We start from the raw sequence: 24,704 nt of genomic DNA on the forward strand, positions 1-24,704 counted from the left end.
CCCGTACAACCCTCGGCGAGAAGCCGCTCTACCACGTCAACTTTGCCGGCTCTGCAAGCCCAATGAAGTGGGGTACAGTGTGTCTCCGTGCACTTTCTGCGATTCTCGTCTTACAGTATCACATTTATAACAATATGGCGTGCGTAGTATATACTGCTCCCTTCCACATACTGTGTGGCCACTTGGCGGGGGGCTTAAAATGGCTGCTCAGGTAGTCTAAGACACAGACTTAGTGTTACTGTAAAGCGTATAAAGTTCATCTTGTATACTTGCAATAAGTACTATTACCAAATACTTCATCTCACAGATATCAGAGCTCTACTGCTTTTAACGACCACCCTGTCCACATGATTCTGCTCGCTTTCTAATATCAATAGCTCAGACAAGACAAATCCTCCTCTGGCCGCTCAAAATGCCCCCAACGTTCCTCTGCACAGCATCAAACCTCACAGCCCCACAAGTCTCGCTCTCGAGATGATTGAACAGCGCAGCAAGTGCACGGAACTCCTTACGGCACGTCTGGCCTGGGCAGTGATACACGTTATCCTTGTGGGCAGGTGAGTTGACATGGCTGTTTAAGCTATGTAGTTCGCTGAAGGCCTTGTGGCAGAGGTAGCATTCGTACTTGCCAATGTAGGGATTCCACGATGCAGAGGTGGCAGTCAGTGAAGGCTCGGAGTGGTAGGTGAGGAGTTTCTTGGTGATGAGGTGGGAGGGATCGCGGCGCCAGATCTCAGTCAAGATGGTGTCGCGGTTTAGCGAGCGGGCATTCCGACATGAGCCAGCTTCAAGATGATGAGCTACGCCCGTTGCGGTTGCAAAGCTTCGTTTGCAGAATGGGCAGGTGATGTCGGTGCCGCGGTGGGTGTTACTATTTAGATGCTATGCGATATCAATGGGCGTTCGCGCTGGGCGTCACCTGGAATGACTCACTTGTCGCAGGTTGTTCTCATTCTCGAAGCCTCTGTCGCAGGATTGGCATCGGTAGGTCCGCCAATGGTCTTCTTGCTGCATGTGTCTCTTCGCTTCAGCGCGGGTGTCGAAGCTGGAAGAACAGCCTTCACATTCGAACTGTTTGCGCCAATGGTCGTACTCGTACATGTGATCGCACGCACTGTCGTAGGTATAGAACTCGTGGACGCACGTCTCGCATTCGTAGCCGTGACCGGTGGCATCCATATGCTGATGACATGCCTGCCAGCTGTTGAACGATCGCCCGCAAATACCACACTCAGGATACAGGATTGCAATTAGCAATGCAAGTAATTGAAACCTCAATGGTGGACAAATTTCGATGTAGTCGAACGACGAGGCAAGGCACAGACTCGGAGCTGGATGTTGGCAATTTCGATTTCCAGCCCCTTCCGTACTCCGCGATCCAGCAAGGGTGGTTATCTTGTTGCCCCACAGATTACCCTAAACGCTAGTCCAAATTCCCTCTAGCAAAGTTCAGCTCTCGCTAACTTAAGATTACTTCAGAGGATCCACCTTCGCAGCAAACCTCTTAAACAACCATTCACGGAAACAGATCATGTAAGACAGAACAATGAACTGGACGCAGTCGCTACACCAAGACGATCTTCCTGATACTGAACATTGTGCCGGCGGGAGCGACTATTGTAGAGCAGCTGTAGCCTGATTGCACCTTGACACCCTGACGAGATGAGTATGAATCAGAGTCTGGGGTGGAGGCAAAGTCACTGCAGCACTCGCGAGCAACAGATGATCTAGTTCGCGCGGAGACCATGTACGAGACATCTAGGTTGGGGCTGGCAATGTTTATTTCCTAGACACTCCTTCACTAGGGAAAGACCGTCACGCAGGGCTAGCTAGCTAACATGCATACATACTCCAGCTTCCAGCAACATTTCAAAGCGAGTGTAGCGCCAGCGAAAATAAGCTCCGTCTCAGCACTCCTTCACAATAGTTCCACGCCGAAGAGCCGACTGCGGAATAGCCTTGAGATGATCAGTCCTATGCCAGTGTCCGCAATTTCACTTACACTCATTGCAAGGCTCTGACTTCCCTTCTCCGTCTTAATTTGCGTCGACATGATAATCTCTATGGTGGCCACATTCGCAGAAGTTTTCAGTGGGCGACGGCGTGTATTGTTTGCAGTTGCATGGCTGCGGGGTTTGTACGGTGCACTTTCCTTTATCCATGTCGCTGTCTCGGGTCTGTTGTGTAGCAGGAGGTCTTGGTTCGAGGTGTTTGTGGATGCAGTTGAGCTGCTGATCGTCGCAGCAACAACAGGCATATTATAGACAGCACACACCGGTTGTTGTCCATGTGAAAGACGTACGGAAGGTGAGATGCGGCTGGATGAGTTGTTCTGCACCATTGCGCGGATCTGGATCTGCAATGATTATTCGTCGAATAGTCTGACATGGAAAACACCCAACATCCATTTGCCCGCAACAGGGCTGTGGAAACCTCGGATTGAATGATTAGAACCACACTAGAGGCTCTGTCGCGAGATTCTCAGCCTGACCCCGCTTGCCCCGCACCTAGTGAGGTATCAGCAGGTGAGAAGTGTACCGATCGTGAGAGTGTGCATACGCCATCCTCTCGCACACGTGGGGCCCAAGTCACACCGAAGTCACGTATAGAGACATTGTAGGAGGTACAGAAAGGACCAGAACTGGTTACACGAAGGTCCAGGCTTGTGGGAGGCAGGCCGCAAGCCACAACCTTCGGTATCTCTGGGTAGACACTTGCTGCATTGACATAACGAATAACGCTGAACTTTCGAAAGCGATTAGTACCATGTTCAGATGGTACCGACAGTCAGAAGTATGCTATTCATTCTTGGCAGACTTTGATTGTGGTCACACTATCATTGCAGTGGCAAGACTTGGGAGCCGTGTGTGTAAAGCCAAAGGAGTGGAAGGGGTCGTGATTCAGACTTTGACACGGAACTCATAGGTTCGGTTCGATTTAGGTCAAACAAAATTTGTCTCTTTTAGGTGGTTATAGAAGCGCTAATCACCCCAGTTAACAAACCACCGGATTCTGCATCAATGTCCCTAGACTGATGTTCGTGTAGAGCAGTCAAAAAGTCTGAGTGTTCACACTCTGCTTCTTCGGCCCTCTCATGCCGCCCAACGACACGAGAAGCCCCAACAATCCAAGCCCAATGCAGCAATAGAGACCTGTCTGATACTGCGTAGCCACCGTATGGCCCTTCTTGATGTCAACTGCATTGACCACAGCCGCAGCGAGAGCGAGGCTGACGCCTGACCCGATCTGGAAAGCGGTGTTGACAAGCCCGCCGCACAGAGACTTCACGTTTGTCGGAACAGACTCGAGCATGATGTTCGTTATACAGATGTAGCAGATGCTTACTCCAACGACCACCATGATGGAAGTTGGCATGATGTAGCGCCAACTGTCGACACCGTCAGTGGAATGTAGTGGCTGATGGTGAGGTTGACTTACAAATTGGGATCATCGGCTGGCATCAGACTAGCAGGTACGGGAGCTATCATGGTCGTCACTATGCCAACTGTCATCAGATACCGGAAGTCCATGTATCTCATCCACTTTGCGAGGACCATGTTAGTCAGGAAACCAGCCGCGCCCATGGGTAGAAAGCGCAATGCAGTCGCGCCGGCTGAGAGCTTTGCGACTTCTTGTGCTTGTAATACGATATAGTAGACAACAGTTTGGTACGCGCCGTAGACCACGAAGCCTGTAATCCACAGGGGCGCAAAGTTCTGGATCTTCCAAAGTGACATCGGCATGATAGGGTTCCGCACCTTCTTCTCGACGTACGTGAAGACTCCGAGCATGATGACAGAAATCACAAGTAGAGCGATGATGAAGGCTTTGTTCCAGCCATACTCGCCGCCACTGGAGAGCACGAACGAGAGCAAAATGAGGCCAGAAGTCGAGAGAGCAGCACCAAGGAAGTCCAGGCTCGGTTTTGCGCTACCTTCGCGACGGTCCTTGGGAAGATAAAAGCACCCCAACAGACCCAGTGGGGCTGTGGCTGCGACCGCAATACGGAAGATGTAACGCCAGCCCAATGCTTCCGTTACGAAGCCGCCAAACAGCAGGCCAGCACAGAACCCGATTGCACCGCTTGCGCCAAAGAACGTCAGCGCGACCGTCCTTTCGCTAGCCACAAAATACGAGCTGATGATACCGATCGCAGAGGGCACCGTCATCGCCGCGCCTATGCCCTGCAACGCACGAAAGATAGCAATCTGGATAAACGACGTCGCAAACCCATTTGCCAGCGTCCAAATCGAGAGCCATATCATGCCCGCGCTGAAGATAAAGCGGCGACCGTACCTATCTGCCAGAACACCGGAAAACAGCAAGAAGCCACCGAACGTGAGCGTGTACGCGCTCAGCAGCCACTGTAGATCGCCCGCGCTGACGCCAAACTCCGCCTGCACTTCCGGTAGCGACAAGTTCACAGCCGTCATGAAGACATTGTCCATTAGTTGTGCACCGCACGTGATGCACAGGATCAGCACGCCCTGCCATGTCTGCATCGAGCCGATGTCTGGATATGCTGTCTCGGGGAACATCAACGGCCGCATCTGCGAAGACTTGGGCGTCGCCCAGCCAGGCGTCGCTGGACCTGTGGGACTTGTCCAACCGTTACCAGGCGTTTGGGCACCGGGAGTAGTCCATCCTGGCGTCGATGCGCCGGCAGGTGTTTGGGTGCCGGCGGGGGTGGTTGCGAACGTGCTTGTTGGAGGCAGATCTGAGAAGCCAACTTTTTTGCTTGCTCCCGGTCCACCTGGTAGATCTGGGAAGTATGATGATCGCGCTGAGATGCTTGCTGCCTTTGGTGTGGATATTGGGGTTTGCTCGTCTTGACCGGTGACGATGAAGGAGCGGCGTCGCTCGCCCAATGTCTGACTGAGCTCAAGAGTGGTCTGAGTCGACATTGTGTATGTATTTGCGCAGATGTTCAGGATTTCAGAAGTCTTCGACTGCTGTGCAGACCGTTCGGGCTTTGTACGCACACTATTCCTACCTTTGCGGGGCTTTTTGCCTCCACGTCATGTCGTGTTTGCAAAAGTGGATCCTCTCCGGATAAGAACATTGCAGGAATGGAAGCCAGCGGAGAAAATTACCCTAAATACCGCAAGCTACCTTCCAGGAGTAGTATCGCGAACACTTTTTACAACCACTTCTTTGGTGTTGAGGCGTCAGGGTTTTCGCCGAGTCCGCCGCAGGACGTGGCAACGGCGCGCCCACGTGGCAAGTAGGATGCATGTTCAACAGCAGGTGTGGACCATCTGCGGCTGTATGTCCAGATACTTGCCCGTTCGAGTAGGTGTCGCGCCGGTAGAAACAAAGAGTGTTCGTTGCCTGCTGCAGGGCTACCACATTTCTCGCATCTGCATGATTGAAAGCTAGGCCCGATGTAGCATGTAGTTTTTCGCTTAACTCGACACCCTGCATATGCAAGATAATGAGGGTAAAAGCACCTCAAACAAATCACACGCGCACTCACGTAAGTTGAAATCACATTTAGAAGTGAGTATAAAGCCAAACGAATGGAGGGGTTTGTGAAACGAACTTCGAAAAAGACTTACAGGTTTGATTCGACTTGGGCTGAATAAGATCCATCTCCACTGCGCCCAGGCATATTAACACGTGAGAAAGTGCGAGTAGGGGCCAACCTTTCCAGGAGCCCGCAGGCCCGACTTACATACACTACACAGCGGATATTGACGTCGATTTCGCGAGGAAAGCTCAATTAGACTCATGCAATACTCTAACTCAACCCCATCAACCACCCCCCGCCTCCTTCTCCCCGTTCGTCCAATACATAAACCACTAGTAGCTTCTTCACGGAGAAATGGTGGGGTGGTGAGTACGTCAATGTTGCCATTCGTACGCAGCTCTCGAACCCACGCCTGTCCTACAGCAGCGAGGTCATCTGTGGCTTGCACTGTTTATCTAACTGCTTACACAGCAGGAAAGCTCTGCAGATCAGGTATTGGATAAAAGCATCGAATTGCAAGACCTCAACAACTGCATTGCACTCCGAGGCGGAAAGCAGTAGATGATGCGACCAACGAACAGCCTGACACTCAAATCCTCTTCCAGCAACCAAAATCGACCTCGTTGCGGCTGGACGTAGACATGAATAATTTGAGGCTTATTCAACTATCAATGTTTCCAGCGACTGCGTACTTTTCTCGTCCCAGGCTTCTCCAGACATGATGCCTTGCACAAAGCATTCGCCAATAAATACAACGTGATCATCCTGCTTTCTGAATAGAAAAGGTACAGATGCACCAGGTAGTAAATACACGAGATCGTCAGGTTTGGCGAACACAGGAACCAATGCTAGTAAGCCATTGTGCAAGACACCAAGTTTGCGTCTGTCGCAGCACTTCAGCATCTGGAGAATCTGCCGGAGGTAGCTGGGCGGCAATCGTCGTTTAGTGAACAGCTCGGTGAGCGTGCTGTTGGATCCATCCTTCTGCCAGTTAAGGACTATTTTCAGGGCTTTTTTTAGGACGTCACGATATATGACATGATCGTACACGAGCAGTTTCTCAAACTCTTTCGCAGAACTGAATCTCCGCGCGATTTTGCACCATTGAGCAAGTGGAAATACATTCTTGTCCAGGTCGCATTCATCTGAGACGATTTTCAAGGAGTCAACAAGCTTTCCTTTGACGCTGAGCTGTCGAAATGCGGCCCCTTGCACAGGTGGGCACCCACTTATTTCTGCCCCAGCAATGAACGGACCCCCGGCTCTCAATTTAGCTGAGTCCCTTCCTGAGCCGGTATTTATACTTGAGCTTTCGACGCCAAACACTCCAGCGCAGGTCCAATCAGGGACCCAACTTGGTAGGGAGTCTAGACCATTACCAGAAGCATACTTTGATGCCCTTCTGAACATCTCGGAACCTATTGTTTCATAGAGATAGAGTGCTAGATCGGTGTATAGCTTATTTGCGGAGCGACGATAATTGGGATGGAGGAAGGTTATGCTGTCATCGGCGCCAAGCATAGAGAGTATACCGTAGAGCTTGTCTCTGGGATCGGAGCTTGTACACCACCGGGTTCTCATGAGCAGCTCGAGGAGCCTGGGTCCCATCTCTTCGTTCCTGCGTTTTCGGACCCATGCCATGAATTGTACGACTTCGTACGCAGGAGGTACACGAAGGTTGTTGCGAAGCGCTCCCGAATACCATCTCGCATAGTAGTCCGCCAGTGCTTTCCAGGAAATTGACTTTTGTCCGCAGCGCACTTCTACTTTGTATGCGCTGAATAGCTCTTGCAAGACCCAAGTTCGATTGAACCAAGCGCGAGAGGAGAAGCTGCACCAGACCTCCTCACTCAGTCTTGTAAAAGTTTTTCGTCTTGGGTATTCGACAGGCTCGTACTGGTCCTCAATATAGCGCATAATAGAGTCGCTGTCATCACTGCTATCTCCAAGATACACCACCACTTGAGTTGCGCCGCTGTAAATTGACCGCATCATTGCCACTTGAGCTTCACGCTCGTCAAAGTCGTCTTGGTTGATACAAATCGCATCGATCCAGAGCGTTCGCGGTTTATCAGGCATTCGAAGGCTATTGAGGGCGCTGTAACAATTGGTTGTTACCATCAAATGCGAGGTACCGACCTCGGCACCGCCGCAAGAGATTTCCCGTGTGTCTGCCAAATCTCCCCAGGTGTAAGAAAGAGCTTCATAATCGATTTGAGGGTCAGCATCGCATGCTGTAAGCTGGAGAGAAAAGCGTATGGGGTCATCAGCGACTCCTGCTTGCAGGTGCATGACCCGAAAGTTTTGGGCTTTCAACAGCGGTACTGTGGAATACAGCATTTCGTAATTTTCGCGAATGATACGAGATCAACTCTGTAGATTAAGAGTAAGAGGCTCGCTCGTCTTCGTGTCCTCACTGAGCGCTCAGGCAACCTCCTGCAACATCCTGGTCTAGTCACACGCATAGCCGGCCTTGCGTTGAGGCTGGGGTATCAATGCGACGTGACGGATAGGGTTTCTCAGAGAATCCCCAGGGACACCTGAGAACATAATGGAGGGGTGTATTCTGGAGGCTCATAACAGATAAGAGCGATGTCGCACCCGTATGTAAGGTGGTGGGCAAGGCTGAGACGATGGTAGTGGTGGGGTGGCATGACTACGTCATTCAGACATCGGTCCGCCGACCACGGCAGTGCTGGCAGACGCCTACTCTGGTCTGTCAATGAAGTGCTAGCAACCACAGGTTTCGCGCAAAGCGCAAATCGCAAATTCGGAAATATGCCCCTAGCCAGGAAGCTCTTGATTTTCGCTGCTGTTGATGGGCTCGTGCTCCAGCCCCGCTCTCCTCCTCATGCGCAGCATCAGCAGGCTATAAAGATCGACTACAAGGGCAACATAGGGCCATTGCTTAGGAACAACGACATCGATGATATTACGGCATCATCTTTCGAGTCGCATGGCGTTTTAGGTCAGTATGCGCGTCCGGAGCACGTGTATCGGATGTCGCTGACGCCAATAAGGATTGCTCAAAGTAGCTACCTCAGTCTTCCTGATATCGATATGCGGCCGAGAACAAGTCGCACAAGTGCGCGGCAAGCCAATCTACAAGATCACAGACGTTACTCTCATCCCTCTTGCGTCCCAGTCTGAGGCGGACAAAGCCATAACATCCACACGCGAACGCCTGCACCGACACAGCAAGACACGAGGAGTGGGGGAAGATGATACAGACAGCGAAAGCGAGGATGATGCCCCCAGTGTCACCGATTCGCTCGTCGAAGACACGCCGCATTCTCCTATCGAGGTGAAAGATCCGATCACAGGCCAGAGAGGTCCCGCGGACAAGAGATCCAGTGTCGCAGAAGATGTCATGCAGAAGAAGGGTGTGTATGGAAGGTTTGCCAACAAGTGGTTCTCACGCACGGGCTGGAGCGCAGACAGCAGGCGAACTCAGGGTCTGAGCTCAGAGGAAGATCTTGCTGCGAAGAATGTCCCCAAGAACGTGGATTCTACGGGCCCTACAGAAGAGGCGGACCCATCGCAATCACACGAGCTGCCGAGTGACGAGAGGACAACGCCAGACACAGTCAAGCCGGAAGATATACCAAAGGCTTTGGAAGGAGACAAAGACGCGACTACGATAGCCCTGTTACCGCGCGTGCTTCAAACCACCAAGATGTACTTCTCGTCCGGGAATTTTTTCTACTCGTACGACTATGACTTGTCACATGGGATTGCCGATCAATCAGTGAATACCAACGTACCGTTATTCAAGCAGTACGATCCTTTGGTTAGTTGAATTTATCTGAGCTGCACTTTTCTGCTAACTCGTCTCAGTTCTTCTGGAACCAGCACATTATTGCACCTTTTATAGAAGCTGGGCAACATTCCTTTGTTCTTCCCGTCATCCAGGGGTTCGTCGGACAACGTCCATTTACAATTAAGATCGCCGACGGCAAATCAGACAGCTTAGTTATAGATTCGGACGCCACGCCAGACGATATACAATTACAGTCGTGGCACGAGGAAGGAGCTGCACCATCTGAGTCTTCCAAGGAAGATATGGCAGCGGACCTTGCAGAGGGAAAGGACTTTTTACTCACGCTAATCTCTCGACGTTCAATCAAGCGTGCTGGTCTGCGTTATCTCCGCCGTGGAACGGACGACGAGGGGTGTACAGCAAACACCGTCGAGACTGAACAGATGCTCTCTGTGCCAACTTGGAATACGTCACAAGATAAGATTTACTCTTTCACACAACTTCGCGGCTCAATTCCACTGTACTTCTCGCAATCCCCATACAGCCTGAAGCCACAAGTCAGCACATGGGGCTCTTTCGAGACCAACGGGCAAGCATTCAGGCGTCACTTTCATGATTTAGCCGCCCGCTACAGCGAGGTTTACGTCGCCTCGCTCATAGACAAGCACGGCACAGAGGCTAAGATTGGTGAACTGTACGAGCAGCATGCCAAAAATCTCAATGAGCATGGTGGCATTGACGGCAAGGGAAAGCGACTCGGCTTTGAGTGGTTCGACTTTCACAACGTCTGCCGCGGCATGCACTTTGAGAACGTCTCCAAGCTCATGGACTCTCTTGCCCCATATCTCGACTCGACTGGTTGGACAGAAATCTCCGACGATTCGATTGCACACAAACAATCTGGCATCCTACGCACGAACTGCATGGATTGTCTCGACCGCACTAACGTCGTACAGAGCGCGACTGCTCGTGGGGCCCTAGAACAGCAACTGTCAGTGGGCAACTACACTATTGACTTACAAAACGATCCCTCCACGTCCTGGTTCAATACGCTTTGGGCCGACAATGGCGATAACATCAGTCGTCAATATGCTGGCACTGCAGCGCTCAAAGGTGACTTTACTCGTACTCGCAAACGACAGATCACCGGCGCACTTACGGACTTCGGTTTAACGTTGACGCGCTACTACAATAACATCGTCAATGACTATTTCGCACAAGCAGTCATCGACTACCTTCTCGGCCGAGCAACAGACACTATCTTCGCTGAATTTGAAGCCGACATGAAGTCTTCAGACTATTTCGTTGACGTGCGCAAAGTCCGACAAGCAGCCATTGAGCGTTGCGCTGCGCGGGTCATCGAAGACGAAGACGAGGATCTACTCCACGGTTGGACTCTCAGCGTGCCTACCTCCGCGAACCACGTCAAGACAAGCACGTTCGAAGAAGCGGTTCTCCTCCTTACTGGGAAAGCACTGTACTTCTGCCGATTGGACTGGGGAACAGAGAAGGTTAGCGAATTCGAGCACATTGCGCTTGAAAACGTCCAGGGCTTGATACGCGGCGTATACATCACCAGTACCCTTGCGCAGCGACACACGGATGCCGAGAAAAACGTTGGGTTTGTAATCAGGTTCAGGGCAGACGCAGAGAGTGAGCTCATTAGGCGAAATACAAGAGCGCTGGACTCCGGCGCTGCAAACGATGAGCAGAAGAGGGACGAAAAGAAAACAAAGTCCGAGGAAGGGAGGTTCCTAGCTTTCAAGGCTCTGCCGCCGCGCAGCAGTGTGCCAAGCGAAGGCGAGAAAGTAGAGAACGAGGTTGACGTCGTGAGAGAGATTTGCGAGGAGGTAGTCAGAGTGGCTAACAAAGCGAAGAAAGTGGCACCGGGTCCCGAGACCGATAGTAGCGCTTCTGAAGGCCGAGTTCTACAGATCGAGGAGAAGGATATCATCAGTCTTGCAGATGCGAAAAAGAGTACGGGTTACCTGGAGCAGATCGGGTACTCGCTGAAGAAGCTTGTTTGGTAGCTAAAACTCTACGTAGAGGAACCACTTTCCTTGCCTGGAGCGGAGACGCAGCCAAACACAGACTTGGCAACACTGCCACGCATCCATTGGCACCGCCTTCCACAAATCTCCTCAATTTATAGCACTTCCTGGGCATTACTTGGCTGCCCCGCCTTTCATTCGTTGCGGGCTTTCCCACCCACTTGTCGACTACCCATCCGGGCATGTTCCACGCATTATATGAGCCTCCGCTGGCAATACGGCACCCTGCTGCGGCGCGTACCACCATGCAGCAACCGTTTTCGCTGCCATCCAAAGTCGACTCCCACCTGCGTATCCTGTTGCGCCCCACGCACAGCAATCAGAGAGGATCGATACCTGATCACAAGCCGCAGTCGATTGCTTTTAACACAGGCCCAAGCATTCACAGTCTTCTCACTCATCGCACCTCTTAGGTACAGCCAGTTGATGTGGGCTCATGCGTGACCGGATTGACCACACCACAAAGTATAGTAAGCACTAATGAGATAATACGAGTTATTGAACACCTAACCCAACGTCCGGTTATTTCGAACAGATAGAGTGCCCAGTCTAACTACTGGCAACTGCGAAACACTCAGTATAAAGAGAAGAATATTCATCTCTTTTTTCAAGTACAATCATACAATTGATCTTTGAGTACTATCGTGTCTTGGAAACTTCCAATCGCGAGTAAGTATTATTCCCCTTCGTCCATTGGAGGGATTTAATCAATTCTCAACCAGCTACTGTCAAAATGCACCTCAGCTTCAATCTTATTCCTTTGGTGTTACTTGTAGCAAACGAAGCAGCAGCCACCAAGATACTGTTTCAGCAGACCGTCACCGTTTTCTTGCCGGTTCGAACTGGAGTCCTCATAACCGACGATAATCATTACCATAACATTGGATTCAGAGATAGTGGCTGTACAAACGCAGGCCTTTCGTTTGTCAAGGAGATGTGCATAGATGGAAGTAAGCAAAGGGCACATATTTACTGGACGAACCAACCAAACAAGAAGTACTGTTTCGCGCAACAGCCGTCCGAACATACCAATTGTGGCCAGTGGCAAACGTGCTCTAGATGGGAGTTTACAGAAACACCATGCACGTGGTAGTGCGCCTAAATGTCAGAAGCCGTCGCAAGGGGCTCGGGTTTGACGGCTTTCCTGAGCGAGCCAGACTGTGTAGAGCCCTTCGAGAGATCAGAGGATCGAAAGCAATTAGTTTCTCAAACAGTTGAAGATCCTCATAACACAGCGTGACCCGCCCCGTGACAAATATGCAGCGATGGTACGTACACGAGATGTGGGGGAATGTGCTGATAGCCGGACCAGGCTTTTCGCTGCTCCACCACAAACTGGGCTTTGCCTTTCTTGCGCAAAACCTTCTATCCCGGGCTTTTTCAATGGCTCAGGGTTGCATTGTTGTGTTAGGCGTACGCAGCTATCCAGACGCCATCACAGTTGGTCAGTTGTAAGGTGGACCAGATGCACACATTTTGCCGTTTACCAACACAAATCGAGTTCTGCATGTGTTATAGAGATGTTCCTTCGGTAGGAGAAGCTTCATATTGCTATACGAGATATCTTGTATGGTCTTGGTGGTATATCCTTCTATATCTGCGGTGAAATGCGAATCAGTTTAGAGAGGGAGAGCACCTCACGCCTTCTTGGCTCTGCGCTCAGCCCTCGCTCGGCGTTGTTCGAGCACTTCGTCCGGGGGAAACTTTTTGTTGTTGCGGAAGTACTGCCTGCATGCACCACACGTCATAGTAGCTGATTCGCCTACCCTCTTGTGACTGCCCTTGACGTATAGAGCATCGCAGTGGTGGCAGTATCAGTTGCCGTCTGCCCAGCCCTGGTGTCTCGCCATGGCTGTAGCGCTAGGCTAACGCCCGTTTTCAAGATAGTATTTGTGGTAGATTAGGCATCCTACCACCCCCTCTAGTCTAGGGATAAGTTTGTGTTTGCCTACTACGTAGGCTGCTCCACAGTGCTAGCAGGGGGACTGATTAACGCGGGCTTTACGCTTTTCTAACTGAAGCTCTGATGGCTGTATCTCGTGCTCTCTCCTATATAGAGTGCATACATTGCATGCCATTAACCGTACATCATACCACCACTGGGAGTAGTGGTCGAATGGCGTCTTGCAGTTGTAGCAAGGGCCCTTGACTCCGTCCTTCTCGGGTACGTAGTGAGCTCGAAGTCGATACCGTCGCTTGAGTATTGTGGGGGATGGCCACTCCTTGTGCTTGAGGTGGTATTGGTAGCACTGTCGGCAAGCTTGCTTGCCGAGAGCAGGGAAGGAATCATACTGATCGTCGTTTCGCCGGTTCGTTACAGCAGTGACATGGAGTCTGGTTTCGACCGGCGCGTTTCTTGTACAGCTCTTCGTCCATGGCATGGTATTTCTGACAGGTTTCCCTGTCAGGGAGAACACCTTCGTTGCGCCGGTGCTTGTTGCATCGAGCGCAGATCAATTCCCCAAGAGGGTCGTGGTTGTCCAGGAGAGCGCGATTACTGCGGGAGCTGTCGGTCGGTATATTGGCCCTTGTTGTTGCTGGAGGAAGTCAAGATACTACTGTTTCCAGTGATGATTCGATATGGGATCGATGGCATGTTCGCCAGAGAATACGGCATAAGATCGATGGCATATTCGCCAAAGAACTACTTGACTGGAGGTATTCAGTCATACTTCTGCGGCTTATTGGCGGCGATAAAGATGGTTCGGATCCTACAAAAGTGTCAAGTGGCTGATCAGGCGTGCCTAGGAGTAGACTTCATAACGAGAGAAGCTGCAGTCTCGTCTCTGCTTGTCAACTCCCGAACCTCTGCTTAACTTTGTCTGAAATACCTGAAAGACTTACATACTGTTCATGCTGTATTCACAGCAGCGTAAAGGATCTAACTGCAACTTGTCGAGCTCACTAGGCAAGATTTCCCCAAGCTCGACTCGTGCATCGGCTGCGCTTCCGCTTCAGATCGCGTCAGCCGTAAGTGCGGCTCTGCGCCGCCGGCACGGCTTGCGGCACTGCGGATGTCGGAGTGGAGATGAGCTTGGTCTGGTCTTGTTTGGACATGGGCGCTCTATTGGGTCTCCATGTGAAGGATTACGAGGGCTAGGGATGGGTAGGGTAAGGCAGATCCGGTAGAAGACCTGTTAGAATACTCCGTGGAGCCTAGAACGTAAGTTTCTGATAGCTATGAGCGCTCAGTGTGCTCACCTCATGAGCACGGTCCTCGACCTGGTGCTGGGGCAAAGGGATCATTGTTCAGCTGACAACATAATTGTCCATCAAGCAACCTGTGTCTTTTTCCGTGCTCGGTCAGATGTGTGCCAGGCGAGCTTAGCACGTCCAACGCCAATGACGTCTGAGGCTCTGGCGAATACCACAAAGGGATGCTGGTCATATGAAGCTATGCACAGCTCTCCCTGGCCCAGCACAGTTGCAAGGCGTCCCAGGGTATTCTCGGAATTCGGGAACAAGGCGTGAGGCTCGCGTGTTGGTGCGGACATTAGTGACATGTTCATGCGGCTGACGTCGATCGGCACCAGAAGTCCCAATCAGGCAATATACCCGCACAAATCCTTATCTCCTCATCCCAACTTCTGGAGTAAAAGCTGGAGAACGAGCATTCTGTTGGGATGTTGGGGTCGTTGAGCGACACTATGCTGTGCACATTAAGATGGAGTCTCCAGTCCGGGGAAATGTTGAATAAGACAAGGTTTGCTCACCTGGGCGGGCATGTGTCTTCTCGCTTTTCCCGCCACGACCTTCGGCTCTTGCATGTTGTTGCCCGACCTACTCCGATCCTTCTGGATAAATGATATCGGCCCAAGCGTCCGTAAAGCCTGTTTCTTCATCCGGTCGCGTCTCGCAATTCTCGGTGTAGACACTATCGGCAGATGGAACTCGTATCGACGGATCACCTTCTCCAGAATCTCACCACTGCGTGCGAGTCTGGGGTTGCTTTAGAGGCCCTCAGAGTCAGCTGGCCTGTGAGAGAGGCAACAATCCTTCGGACCGTCCGCACTCCTCAGCGAGAACAGTCGCTCACCATCTCGTGTCAAAACGTAACAGGACTCGATCGTCGGTACTCGACAGGACCAAGCTTTTGGGCAAACGGGAGGCGTTTTTGCGCTAACGCGATATTGATGCATGGGATATTTCAGAGAAGTGGGCCGACGTCAGCGGCGCATAATTTGGTTGGTCGAAGCTTGACAACTCGAATTTCTCTGTCGATACGTGACGTCCCCCAGTGGGGAAGTCTCCAGCGGAGCGAAATTGGGGTGAAAATTCTTTGACTTGGGGAGAGAGGGGAGCGAAATGTGGGTGTCTGGGGATTGGGGATTTGCAGACGTGCAGGAGTGAAGGTCGTGGAAGGTTGAGTACTGCATCCAAGCACGGCCAACCGCATGTTTAGGACTTGACTCATTCCTTTCGCAGCTACTAAACTGTACAGCTATAACTAAACATCTCATTTAGAACCCATTCAAAAAATTGTTTTGAGATAATACTCTCTGCTCGCCTGACACTGCAGTTTACTAAATGGCTGTACCTGGCTGCAGTCTCCAGTCGTATCAAAACCGTTTTTTGTGGCTCGCTGCCCAGCTGCCGTGTCATCGACTCAGTAGCCGTCCCTCTCACGACTCGCATAACAAGCATCACTTGACCCCGGCCGTGTCAGAGCTTATTCTCTCAGTCTACCGCCACTAAGCTCCACCATCGTTCACCAATTACAACATACCATTTCGGAGGCTAGACCGTAGCAGGAAGTGTAGCAGCTCTCTCCCGATGAGCAGACTGTCCATATGCCCGTTACTCTCCTGACCTTGGTCCACATGTGGAGGCTCTTTGCGGGTCTCCATAAAGAAGACGAGTGAAAGAGCATATAAGTCCACTTTTCCGCCCATCAGTCTGGTCACTGCATCCTTTGCACCTTTCAACTCAAGAACGATCAAACATCAGCCAAGATGTATCAAATTGGCAACATCTATGGCATTACCGCCATTGCGGTTATTGGTGGTGGTTTGTTTGGTTTTGATATCTCTTCCATGAGCGCTATGTACGAATTGTCCCTTGTTCGTTTTGTCCAAATTTTCACTAACACAACGAAGTCTACCTACGCAACAATACCGCTGCTACTTCAACCAGGGCCCTCGTGGCCCTGAGTTCTCTGGGGACCCAAATGAGAGTTGCTCTGGCCCTAAGCCCAACGTCCAGGGCGGTATCACTGCCGCTATGCCAGGTGGCTCCTTCATTGGTGCACTCATCTCCGGCTACCTGACCGACAAGCTCGGTCGTCGTCGCGCCATTCAGATCGGTTGCCTTGTCTGGATTATTGGTTCCATTATCTCATGTGGTGCTCAGAATATTGGTATGCTCATCGCTGGTCGGTTCATCAACGGTATCAGCGTGGGCATCTGCAGTGCGCAGGTCCCCGTATACGTTACCGAGCTGGCTCCGCCCTCCAAACGCGGGAGAGTGGTGGGCTCGCAGCAGTGGGCAATTACGTGGGGGATCCTTATCATGTACTACATCTCCTACGGCTGCACGTTTTTGACTGGTGCAAAGGCATTCAGGGTACCCTGGGCGCTCCAGATGATTCCGGCTATCATTCTCGCCATTGGCCTCCTATTTCTCCCTGAGAGTCCTCGCTGGCTGGCACGCAAGGATCGTTGGGAAGAATGTCATCAGGTTCTCACCCTCGTCCACGGCCATGGCGATCCCAACTCGCCTTTTGTTTCTCTCGAGATGGCCGAAATTAAACAGATGATCGAATTTGAGAGGCAAAACGCTGATGTATCCGTCAAGGAGCTCTTCAAGCCTAACATGCTCAACCGCCTTCATATTGGAATCTTTACACAGGTCTGGTCTCAGCTTACGGGAATGAACGTTATGATGTATTACAGTAAGTATCAAAGTCTATTGTTCCAGACTCAACTGACAACCATTAGTCACATACGTGTTCGGTATGGCTGGACTTACTGGTAACATTGGCTTGATTGCATCGTCTATCCAATATATCATCAACGTGCTGATGACCATTCCTGCTCTCATCTGGATGGACCGCTGGGGTCGTCGACCTATGTTCGTCATTGGCGCTCTTCTCATGATGACCTGGCTATTTGCGAATGCCGGTCTCATGGCCAGCTATGGCCGTCCTGCTCCTCCGGGCGGTCTCAACAACATCGCCGAGCAGTCGTGGCAAATTGAAGGTGCTCCTGCTAAAGCTGTCATCGCCTGCACATACCTCTTCGTCGCCTCGTACGCGCCTACCTGGGGTCCCGCGAGTTGGGTTTATCCTCCAGAAATTTTTCCGCTGCGAGTCCGCGGTAAGGCCATCGCTCTCACCACTTCCGCGAATTGGATCTTCGTAAGTCAAGAAATATCAGCACCACATGCGCTAGGACAACAGACTGACCGTCTCTACAGAACTTCGCTCTATCCTACTTCGTGCCTCCTGCTTTTGTCAACATTCAGTGGAAGGTCTACCTCATCTTCGCTATCTTCTGTGCAGCCATGGCAATCCATACCTTCTTCTTGTTCCCTGAGACAGCCGGTAAATCACTTGAAGATATCGAGGAAATGTTCATGGAGGGAATTCCGGCTTGGAAGACCAAGGTCGACTTCGGCAACTCCCGCCGTGCTGAGCAGGGTATCATCGACCCCGAGAAGATCGGCGGCTTCGATCACAGTTCAGTCAAGATGGAAAAGGTGGACGCTGAGACCAGAGCTTAGGTATCTCATTTGAAGAAGATTCACGAATTGCCATTGGAGTTGTCATAGTTTGACACAGTGGTGTATGCTTCGCCCATGCTAGTAGGTCTCATTGGAGTTTGAGGGACTAGATATAATACCCTGTTGCTCAAGTAAATGCTGTGTCCACGCAGAAAATTCATGCTGAACAGGTGTAACACATTGTTTTACCTGCCTGTGGTCTGGTTTGCAGGATGGCGTATCTTCAGATCTACTCATGTGCAATCTACGTGCACCACCCATGCACGTCCGACCAGCCACTTACGAGCTTTGCAGAATCTGAACCATATTTCTTGCATCCAATGAGGCACAGAGCTACCATTAGATAATCGCTCTAACAGCAGATACCTTAACAAGGAAGAATTCTTATAAGACTTCTGATCTTGCCTGATGCTGCGTTTTGCTAAGTGACTGGTTGGACGAACCTGGGTGCATATCTAGCTAAACATTGAGGGGCTTTCGTGGTGGGATCCCCAACCTTGTTCTTGGTAAATTGACAGGGCCTTAGCCCCATAGACAATGAACCAGTCCAAGCAACGTCTTACATTGCCAAAAAGCCACAATAATCCGCGCGATACCCGAAGCAGCTCACCGAGCTTCGAGACATCACCAATGCCCTTCGCCCGACTGTTGAACAATACCGGACTTAAGGCCTTTCAAGTCCGAAATGTCCAGAATACTTTACTGCCATGGGCACACAATATGCTCGCTGGGTTGTAAGCAAGCCACTGAAACACGTATAAAGCCAGGTACCATCTCTCCTACGATCAGACTCATCAACACCATTGACTTACATCCTTTTCACACTCCTATAATTTATCGAAACCCCACCATGGGTTCGTTTCCTGCAGAACGCCAGGTCATCCTTATTACAGGTGCGTTGGAATCCATCCTTGTCCAAAACACAAGCTTAGTATGCTCAGGTGCCAATAGTGGAATTGGCTTTGACACCGCAAAGTTGCTTGCTTCCGTATCTTCCAAAAACCACGTCCTCATCGGATCGCGCAACGCGACAAAAGGCAAAACCGCTCTTCAGCAGATCCAGGACAGAAACCCCAAGGGTACAGCTAGTCTTGTCCAACTTGACGCAGATGACGACACATCAATCCATACCGCAGTGCATCATGTAGAACAAGAGTTCGGCCGACTAGATGTTCTTATCAACAACGCTGGAATAAGCAAGGAAGCGTACGAAAGCCAATGGCCTTCGCGCGAAAATCTACGCGCTCAGTTTGAAACCAATGTTTTCGGCCCCACCATCCTGAGTGCAGCTCTGATCCCTCTTTTGAGACGATCCAAGGATCCCAAGATCATCAACGTCTCTTCCAGTGTCGGTAGCATATCTCTGTGCGCCTCTGGGCAAAACGGCATTCGCGTACCTGGATACCGTATGACCAAGTCTGCACTCAACATGCTCACTGCGTATCAGTACCAGGAGATGAAGGATGAAGGCTTCAAGGTCTGGAGCTACTGCCCTGGATTCGTCGCAACAAATATCAGTGGGGACCAAGAGTGGAGAAAGACCATGGAAGGATGTGACAGCTCAGAGACGAGCGCGCAGGGGATCTTGGAAATCCTTGAGGGACAGCGAGATAGTGAGGTTGGCCAGTTCCTTCAAAGATATGGGAAGCGTTATGACTGGTAGCATTCGGGCTTCTCATGAAAGCTGAACACTTGTTTGGTTAGCTTTTGCCACATAAAGACATTCATTTGTTTGTCTTGAAGGCCTCCATCAGTCATGTAATTGATACTGACCAGGCAGCTGTCTATGTCGGGATTACGAGAACAATAATAGGCGCGATGTGTCATTATTCGTTGGTAATGTTCACAATAAACAGAACCTAAAGGGTTGCCTCGACATGTCAGACCACGGTGTAGCAGTAACAAATATTCTATGTAGATTCAAGACTTCACAGAAGCTAGGTGATAATGAAAAGTGACTTACAGGTGTATACAAAGTATTTCAGCTTCCTTCTTAGCACCTTACGATCTAGTATTACACGCTTACCTGTTAGGTACTTACAGAGAGGTGTTGCTAGAAGAAGAATATTTGGGGATCCACATTGATTACTTACATACCCCTGCCATACTGTGTGTAGTTAGCGAGTTACCCCGCTTTTCTCAGTAGCAGACATCACTATTAATCACCACATCAAAACTTCGGAAATTTGCTACCCGCGTATAATGTCGTAAGATCCCACGTGGTGAGGCTTATGCGGCAGTTATCTTGAGAAAGCAGGCTCTGCGAGGTACTGGTATCGAAGGCATCAGTGCAATGGCCAATAGCATGGCCGTTAGCGCGCATGTGTTCACTAGCTTCCGAGGCATGCGTGAACAGCTTCGCCCTTCCAGCTCTAGTACACGGAATAGAAAGCATGCTTGAACAAGGGTGGGATCATACATAGGACGAGCCTCTTGCTGCTTGTTCGAGTGCTTCGTTGAGCGATTTCATCCTCCCCGCACGATTCGAATAAAACAGGCAGGATGTTTGGTCAATCGGTATCCATCATCTTGCAATGAATTTGTGATGGCATGTCGAGCTGACTACACCAGGGTTTCACGAGCTACATGCTCATTGCACGTATGGATAATGGAGCCACTTCGCAATATCGGAACTGACAGCGTTCAGAGAGTGTTCTTGCCGCAAGCAAGGCGACCAACTCCGATGTCCGAATGAACCACATTCAGGTCATTGGAACACACAACTCCTACCATCGCGAGGTCTCGCTTGCAGAACGTGCTGTTTTCGAGAAATATGTGCCTTCTCCGGAGGACTACTACTACTCGCACTCTACGCTACCCAACCAGCTAGAGCATCAGGCGGTACGCTCGTTCGAGCTTGATCTTCATTCTGATGAGAAAGGCGGTCTTTACTATCCTCCAGTGATCTGGACGCTTTCCAATCTTACGAACGCCACCACTCCTTTTGATGGATCTGTGCTGCAAAAACCTGGTATCAAGGTCTTCCACGTCACAGATTTCGATCCTGACTCTGTGTGCCACACTTTTATCGACTGTCTAACGCAGCTCAAGACCTGGTCAGATGCAAACAAGAACCATGTTCCAATCATCATCGATCTCGAGCTCAAGACCGATGCGCCAGCCTGCGTACTCGGCGGTGTCTGCCCCGGCGAAGCTACAAACTGGACGCTGCCGCGCCTTCTAAACGTCGACGCCGAGATTCTGTCTGTGTTCCCTAAGAAGCAGCTCATCCGTCCAGACGATGTGCGTCAGGGTAACTTAACGCTTGAGCAGAGTGTTTTGCAGAAGGGTTGGCCTCTGCTTAGCGCTGCCCGCGGCCGCTTCATGTTCTTCTTCGACAACGATCCGAAGCCAACTGACCCCAATTCTCCACGCGAACTGTACAAATCTGGAGGCCACGAGTCTCTTCAAAACCGTACTGTCTTCACCAACTCGCTCGAAGGCTCGTCCGATGGTGCGGTCATCAAGTACAACGAGCCGCGCGGTAACAACACAGCTGAGATTCAACGGCTCGTGAAGAAAGGCTACATCGTGAGGACGAGGAGCGATGTACCACTCGATACTGTGCTGAACAAGACTACTGAGATGCGCGACTCGGCGTTCGCATCAGGAGCGCACATCGTTAGCACGGATTTTCCGTCTTGGGGCATGAGTGCGAGGTGGGGTTGGGACTACGTTGCGCAGCTGAAGGATGGAAGAGTTGCTAGGTGCAACCCTGTCAATGCACCCAAGGGTTGCAAGGACAGCAAGCTTGAGTAGACTGTGGGCGTTCACGATCATGATCCTCAAGTGGATCAGCAGTGATCCTCACGTACTTTGGTCATTTGAGGCGCCTTGTAATGTACAGCATCGAAAACATCTCGTGAATTTTTTAGGCAACGGCTACGTTCGGCAGGGCGTTGACGGTTACTTGACCTGTCGTTCCTTGTAATGACACGTAGCATCCAACTTTCTCGTATCTTACACTCCCGTACATCAAAACCACTTAGATGGCATGACCACACTAGAGAACCAGGTCGTGGTACGTGCAACAACATCAGCTGGTCGTTAGGCCCACGCTTCAATCATCCTGTAACTCCTCTTCTGTCTCTGTCTCAACGTCGAGCATATCTTCAACATCGCTGTAGTCATTCTCGGCCGGGCGCGTTTCGTACCACCATTCCTCGTCTCCCTCGTAGTCAACAAGCTCCGCTCTCTGGTCAGCATACGTATCAGGGTAAATATATGCTTCCTCCAGCATATGAGGGTGCGACTGTGCATATCCAAGCTCTTCAAGTGCACCAAGCGCACCTAGCCTCTCAGGATCGATCTGGTGCTCAGGCTCATTGTCGACAGATATGCCTAAGCCGTATGGATGAACCAAAGGAGCATGTCCGCCCAGACCAGGCATCTCAGCGTCGATGTCCTGCTTAGTCCATGGCATCTTGAAGTCTACCAGCTTCTCCATACTCCAGCCTGCTCTCTTGCCTTGCTCGGCAAGCTCCTCCTCGCCGCGACAGTATTGGCAGAGCAACGTACCGAACCGAGCCTTGCCTTTGTCTGATAGGTTTAGGCAGGCATAATGATACCATCGGAATCGACAGTTGAGGTTGTTGCACTCTGCGATCTGGGGTGCGCCCTTCTTCTTGGAGGTACCATGGCCCGCAGGCTTATTACAGCAGCAAATCTTTGCAGTAGCCACTGGACTCGTGACCTGGAAGGCTTCGTATGTCAAAGTAGCAACACCGTCAGGCACCTCTGTGTTGGCAGCTCGTTTTGCGAAGTATACGATGACTTGGAGAGGCGAGATAGAGTGGACCGTCGAATCTGGTTTGAGAATCTGTTGAAGTACAGTCGTTGTGCCGACTTGAACATTAGGATTTGATTGTCGTTCTTTAAGTACTTTGTTGCATGGCTTCTTTGGCTTGTTTGTTTGCTGAAGTGGATCAACAACCTTGTGCTTCTTGGTCGTCTCTGCCAGCCCCTTTCTTTTCGACACTGCCTTCAGAGGCTTCATGGGCCGCACTGGTGAGAGATAAGTCTTGGCCGGTACATCTGTCTTAAGGTTACGCGGTGACCTCCTTAATTGAACTAAGGGAAATCTGGCATTGGTATCAAGTTCTAGGCCGAATGTGCGTTCTTTAGCGCGTGGAGGAGTGATCAAGTCGATAATCTGCGAGCCATGCTTACTCTTAGCCACTCCCACTGTGGCAGATGGGTTGTGGTTTTCTCCGTATTCTTCGCTGTCGGAGCTTAACCATATTGTATTAGATGTCTGACTCTTGCTAGAAGCACAATGGCGTGAATCGTTCTCAGAAGAGTCTGGAGCACCATCGAGCTGAGGCAATGTCTACACGTTTCTCAGCTTACTCGTCCGCAAGTCAATTTGAAGTCTTTACTTACTTTTCCGAAGCCATCGTACAATTCTGTCGTCTCTGGTGACTTGTTCTGGGTCCCCACCGCACCCAAGTTTAACATGTCGACGCAACCTGAAGTAGAACCATAGTCCTTGAGCTTCAGTCGCAATTCCAGACGAAACTCTTTCCTCAACTCGCTATCTTCAGGCTTTTGTACGGCGTATTGAAGCTGTCTCGTGGCTTCGAGAGCTTCGGTGCACTTACTCCGGAGGTAGTCCAAACAGTCCAGGCAATAAGTTGGTGCCACTGCGCCGACCAATCTCCTCACAAGCACCATGTACTCGGGTTGTTGCATGAGCTCACCGTCACGATGGAAAGAGAATATGGAGCGTGACTCGGTGCCTGGTGTGAGTGTGCCCCAATGGACAAGAGGCTCGAGTCTGACACTCTGTGACTGGCAGGTACGCGCTGAGGTGGGTTGGAGGCCTTTCATGTATTGGCAAGTGTTGAGAGTGGTATTACTCAAAACGAAGACGTGGTCCTCTAAGCAAAGTCAGTTCAAAACTCTGTGAAGAAGTTGAACAAGCTACATACCTTCAAGAAGCTGTGAGATCTTCGCAACGTGATTCGCGACGAGGACTTGCGCTGCAGAAGGGTATCCGGCTATTGACTTCGTTGGTGAGCGATTGCAAGTGGCTCTAGACCACATCTTCGTTTGTAGTACGGGGAGATGACCCGTGGAAATCTCAGAGATGGTGCACTCGTCTCCATACTCGTCGATGATGTGGTGTGGTTGAAGGCGTTCCTTGAGATAGTTGCGAAGCCCGTCGGCGCTTGCTAGACCTGACATCTCGAATATGTCGCAGGCGCTGGGCGGCTCTTCCTGCAGTACATATCCCTCGTAGTCAAGACTAGAGGTGTCTGCATGCTTGTGGCCGCGAAAATCAAGCAAACATTCCATTTTGCACTTGTCGTCGATTTACGCCAGTGTGGAAATGTTCTTGTGTCTTCTTGCGCGTGGAAGCTGTAAGTTTGCGCGCCGAAGCCGGGAAATTACGCGAGGGCGTGCTGGAAAAAGTGAGTCAGCTTTGGGATACTGATGGATAGAATAGCAGTGGGAGCGACAGTCACAGTACTGTGAGACCGTCGGCAAGGTGGGATGCGCCGTCGTCGCGCCAAGGTGTACTCTTTTCAAGCGAGTAGATGAGCCACTAGAAGATAAGTTTTTGCTACTTGGGTCCCTGGAGCCAGAGGTGAAAGGCGCGCAACTGGCACGACGCGCCGCGATCGCGCCCGGAACCTAATATCTTTGAGCCAAAACAAACATGGACGCGTCAAGCTCTTCAGATTGGTAAGAAACTGACAGC

The 24,704-nt window shown here is 50.9% G+C and overlaps 10 protein-coding genes across 10 annotated transcripts; 6 read left to right on the forward strand and 4 right to left on the reverse strand.

The window, feature by feature from the left end:
• Positions 1-378: 378 nt before the first annotated feature.
• C7974DRAFT_430449 (uncharacterized protein) lies at positions 379-2,053 on the reverse strand (the record flags this gene model as incomplete). The annotated part of the gene is made up of 3 exons (XM_046144702.1): positions 379-882; positions 934-1,230; positions 2,003-2,053. The coding sequence occupies 3 exons, from the start codon at positions 2,051-2,053 to the stop codon at positions 379-381; spliced, it is 852 nt and encodes a 283-aa protein (XP_046003500.1).
• Positions 2,054-2,556: 503 nt separating this feature from the next.
• C7974DRAFT_283883 (heterokaryon incompatibility) lies at positions 2,557-2,817 on the forward strand (the record flags this gene model as incomplete). The annotated part of the gene is made up of 1 exon (XM_046137605.1): positions 2,557-2,817. A coding segment is annotated over one exon (261 nt), but the record flags the coding sequence as incomplete, so codon positions are not given.
• Positions 2,818-2,920: 103 nt separating this feature from the next.
• Positions 2,921-5,309, reverse strand: C7974DRAFT_349811 (major facilitator superfamily domain-containing protein). Its single transcript, XM_046139444.1, has 2 exons — positions 3,439-5,309; positions 2,921-3,388 (listed from the first exon to the last, which is right to left on the reverse strand). The coding sequence occupies exons 1-2, from the start codon at positions 4,902-4,904 to the stop codon at positions 3,052-3,054; spliced, it is 1,803 nt and encodes a 600-aa protein (XP_046003502.1). The 5' UTR covers positions 4,905-5,309; the 3' UTR covers positions 2,921-3,051.
• Positions 5,310-5,785: 476 nt separating this feature from the next.
• C7974DRAFT_349814 (heterokaryon incompatibility protein-domain-containing protein) lies at positions 5,786-8,089 on the reverse strand. Its single transcript, XM_046139445.1, has one exon. It carries the CDS (start codon positions 7,808-7,810, stop codon positions 6,128-6,130), a length of 1,683 nt encoding a protein of 560 aa, XP_046003503.1. The 5' UTR covers positions 7,811-8,089; the 3' UTR covers positions 5,786-6,127.
• A 159-nt stretch (positions 8,090-8,248) lies between these two features.
• Positions 8,249-11,260, forward strand: C7974DRAFT_298976 (SacI homology domain-containing protein; the record flags this gene model as incomplete). The annotated part of the gene is made up of 3 exons (XM_046137721.1): positions 8,249-8,438; positions 8,491-9,260; positions 9,308-11,260. The coding sequence occupies 3 exons, from the start codon at positions 8,249-8,251 to the stop codon at positions 11,258-11,260; spliced, it is 2,913 nt and encodes a 970-aa protein (XP_046003504.1).
• Positions 11,261-11,843: 583 nt separating this feature from the next.
• On the forward strand, positions 11,844-12,460 carry C7974DRAFT_27231 (uncharacterized protein). Its single transcript, XM_046137550.1, has 2 exons — positions 11,844-11,950; positions 12,004-12,460. The coding sequence occupies exon 2, from the start codon at positions 12,015-12,017 to the stop codon at positions 12,372-12,374; it is 360 nt and encodes a 119-aa protein (XP_046003505.1). The 5' UTR covers positions 11,844-11,950; positions 12,004-12,014; the 3' UTR covers positions 12,375-12,460.
• A 3,619-nt stretch (positions 12,461-16,079) lies between these two features.
• C7974DRAFT_27224 (high affinity glucose transporter) lies at positions 16,080-18,107 on the forward strand. The gene is made up of 4 exons (XM_046137549.1): positions 16,080-16,325; positions 16,378-17,171; positions 17,218-17,636; positions 17,696-18,107. The coding sequence occupies exons 1-4, from the start codon at positions 16,234-16,236 to the stop codon at positions 17,999-18,001; spliced, it is 1,611 nt and encodes a 536-aa protein (XP_046003506.1). The 5' UTR covers positions 16,080-16,233; the 3' UTR covers positions 18,002-18,107.
• A 646-nt stretch (positions 18,108-18,753) lies between these two features.
• C7974DRAFT_326515 (uncharacterized protein) lies at positions 18,754-19,960 on the forward strand. The gene is made up of 2 exons (XM_046138989.1): positions 18,754-18,894; positions 18,943-19,960. Exons 1-2 carry the CDS (start codon positions 18,852-18,854, stop codon positions 19,662-19,664), a joined length of 765 nt encoding a protein of 254 aa, XP_046003507.1. The 5' UTR covers positions 18,754-18,851; the 3' UTR covers positions 19,665-19,960.
• Positions 19,961-20,165: 205 nt separating this feature from the next.
• On the forward strand, positions 20,166-21,975 carry C7974DRAFT_384224 (PLC-like phosphodiesterase). The gene is made up of 2 exons (XM_046140827.1): positions 20,166-20,600; positions 20,649-21,975. The coding sequence occupies exons 1-2, from the start codon at positions 20,588-20,590 to the stop codon at positions 21,758-21,760; spliced, it is 1,125 nt and encodes a 374-aa protein (XP_046003508.1). The 5' UTR covers positions 20,166-20,587; the 3' UTR covers positions 21,761-21,975.
• A 237-nt stretch (positions 21,976-22,212) lies between these two features.
• On the reverse strand, positions 22,213-24,298 carry C7974DRAFT_440300 (uncharacterized protein; the record flags this gene model as incomplete). The annotated part of the gene is made up of 5 exons (XM_046145317.1): positions 22,213-22,253; positions 22,292-22,820; positions 22,884-23,330; positions 23,384-23,880; positions 23,932-24,298. The coding sequence occupies 5 exons, from the start codon at positions 24,296-24,298 to the stop codon at positions 22,213-22,215; spliced, it is 1,881 nt and encodes a 626-aa protein (XP_046003509.1).
• Between the last annotated feature and the right edge of the window lie 406 nt (positions 24,299-24,704).

Source organism: Boeremia exigua (genome assembly GCF_020726555.1).
Source record: "Boeremia exigua strain MPI-SDFR-AT-0100 chromosome Unknown C7974scaffold_1, whole genome shotgun sequence".
In the NCBI taxonomy this organism is placed as follows: Eukaryota; Fungi; Ascomycota; class Dothideomycetes; order Pleosporales; family Didymellaceae; genus Boeremia; species Boeremia exigua.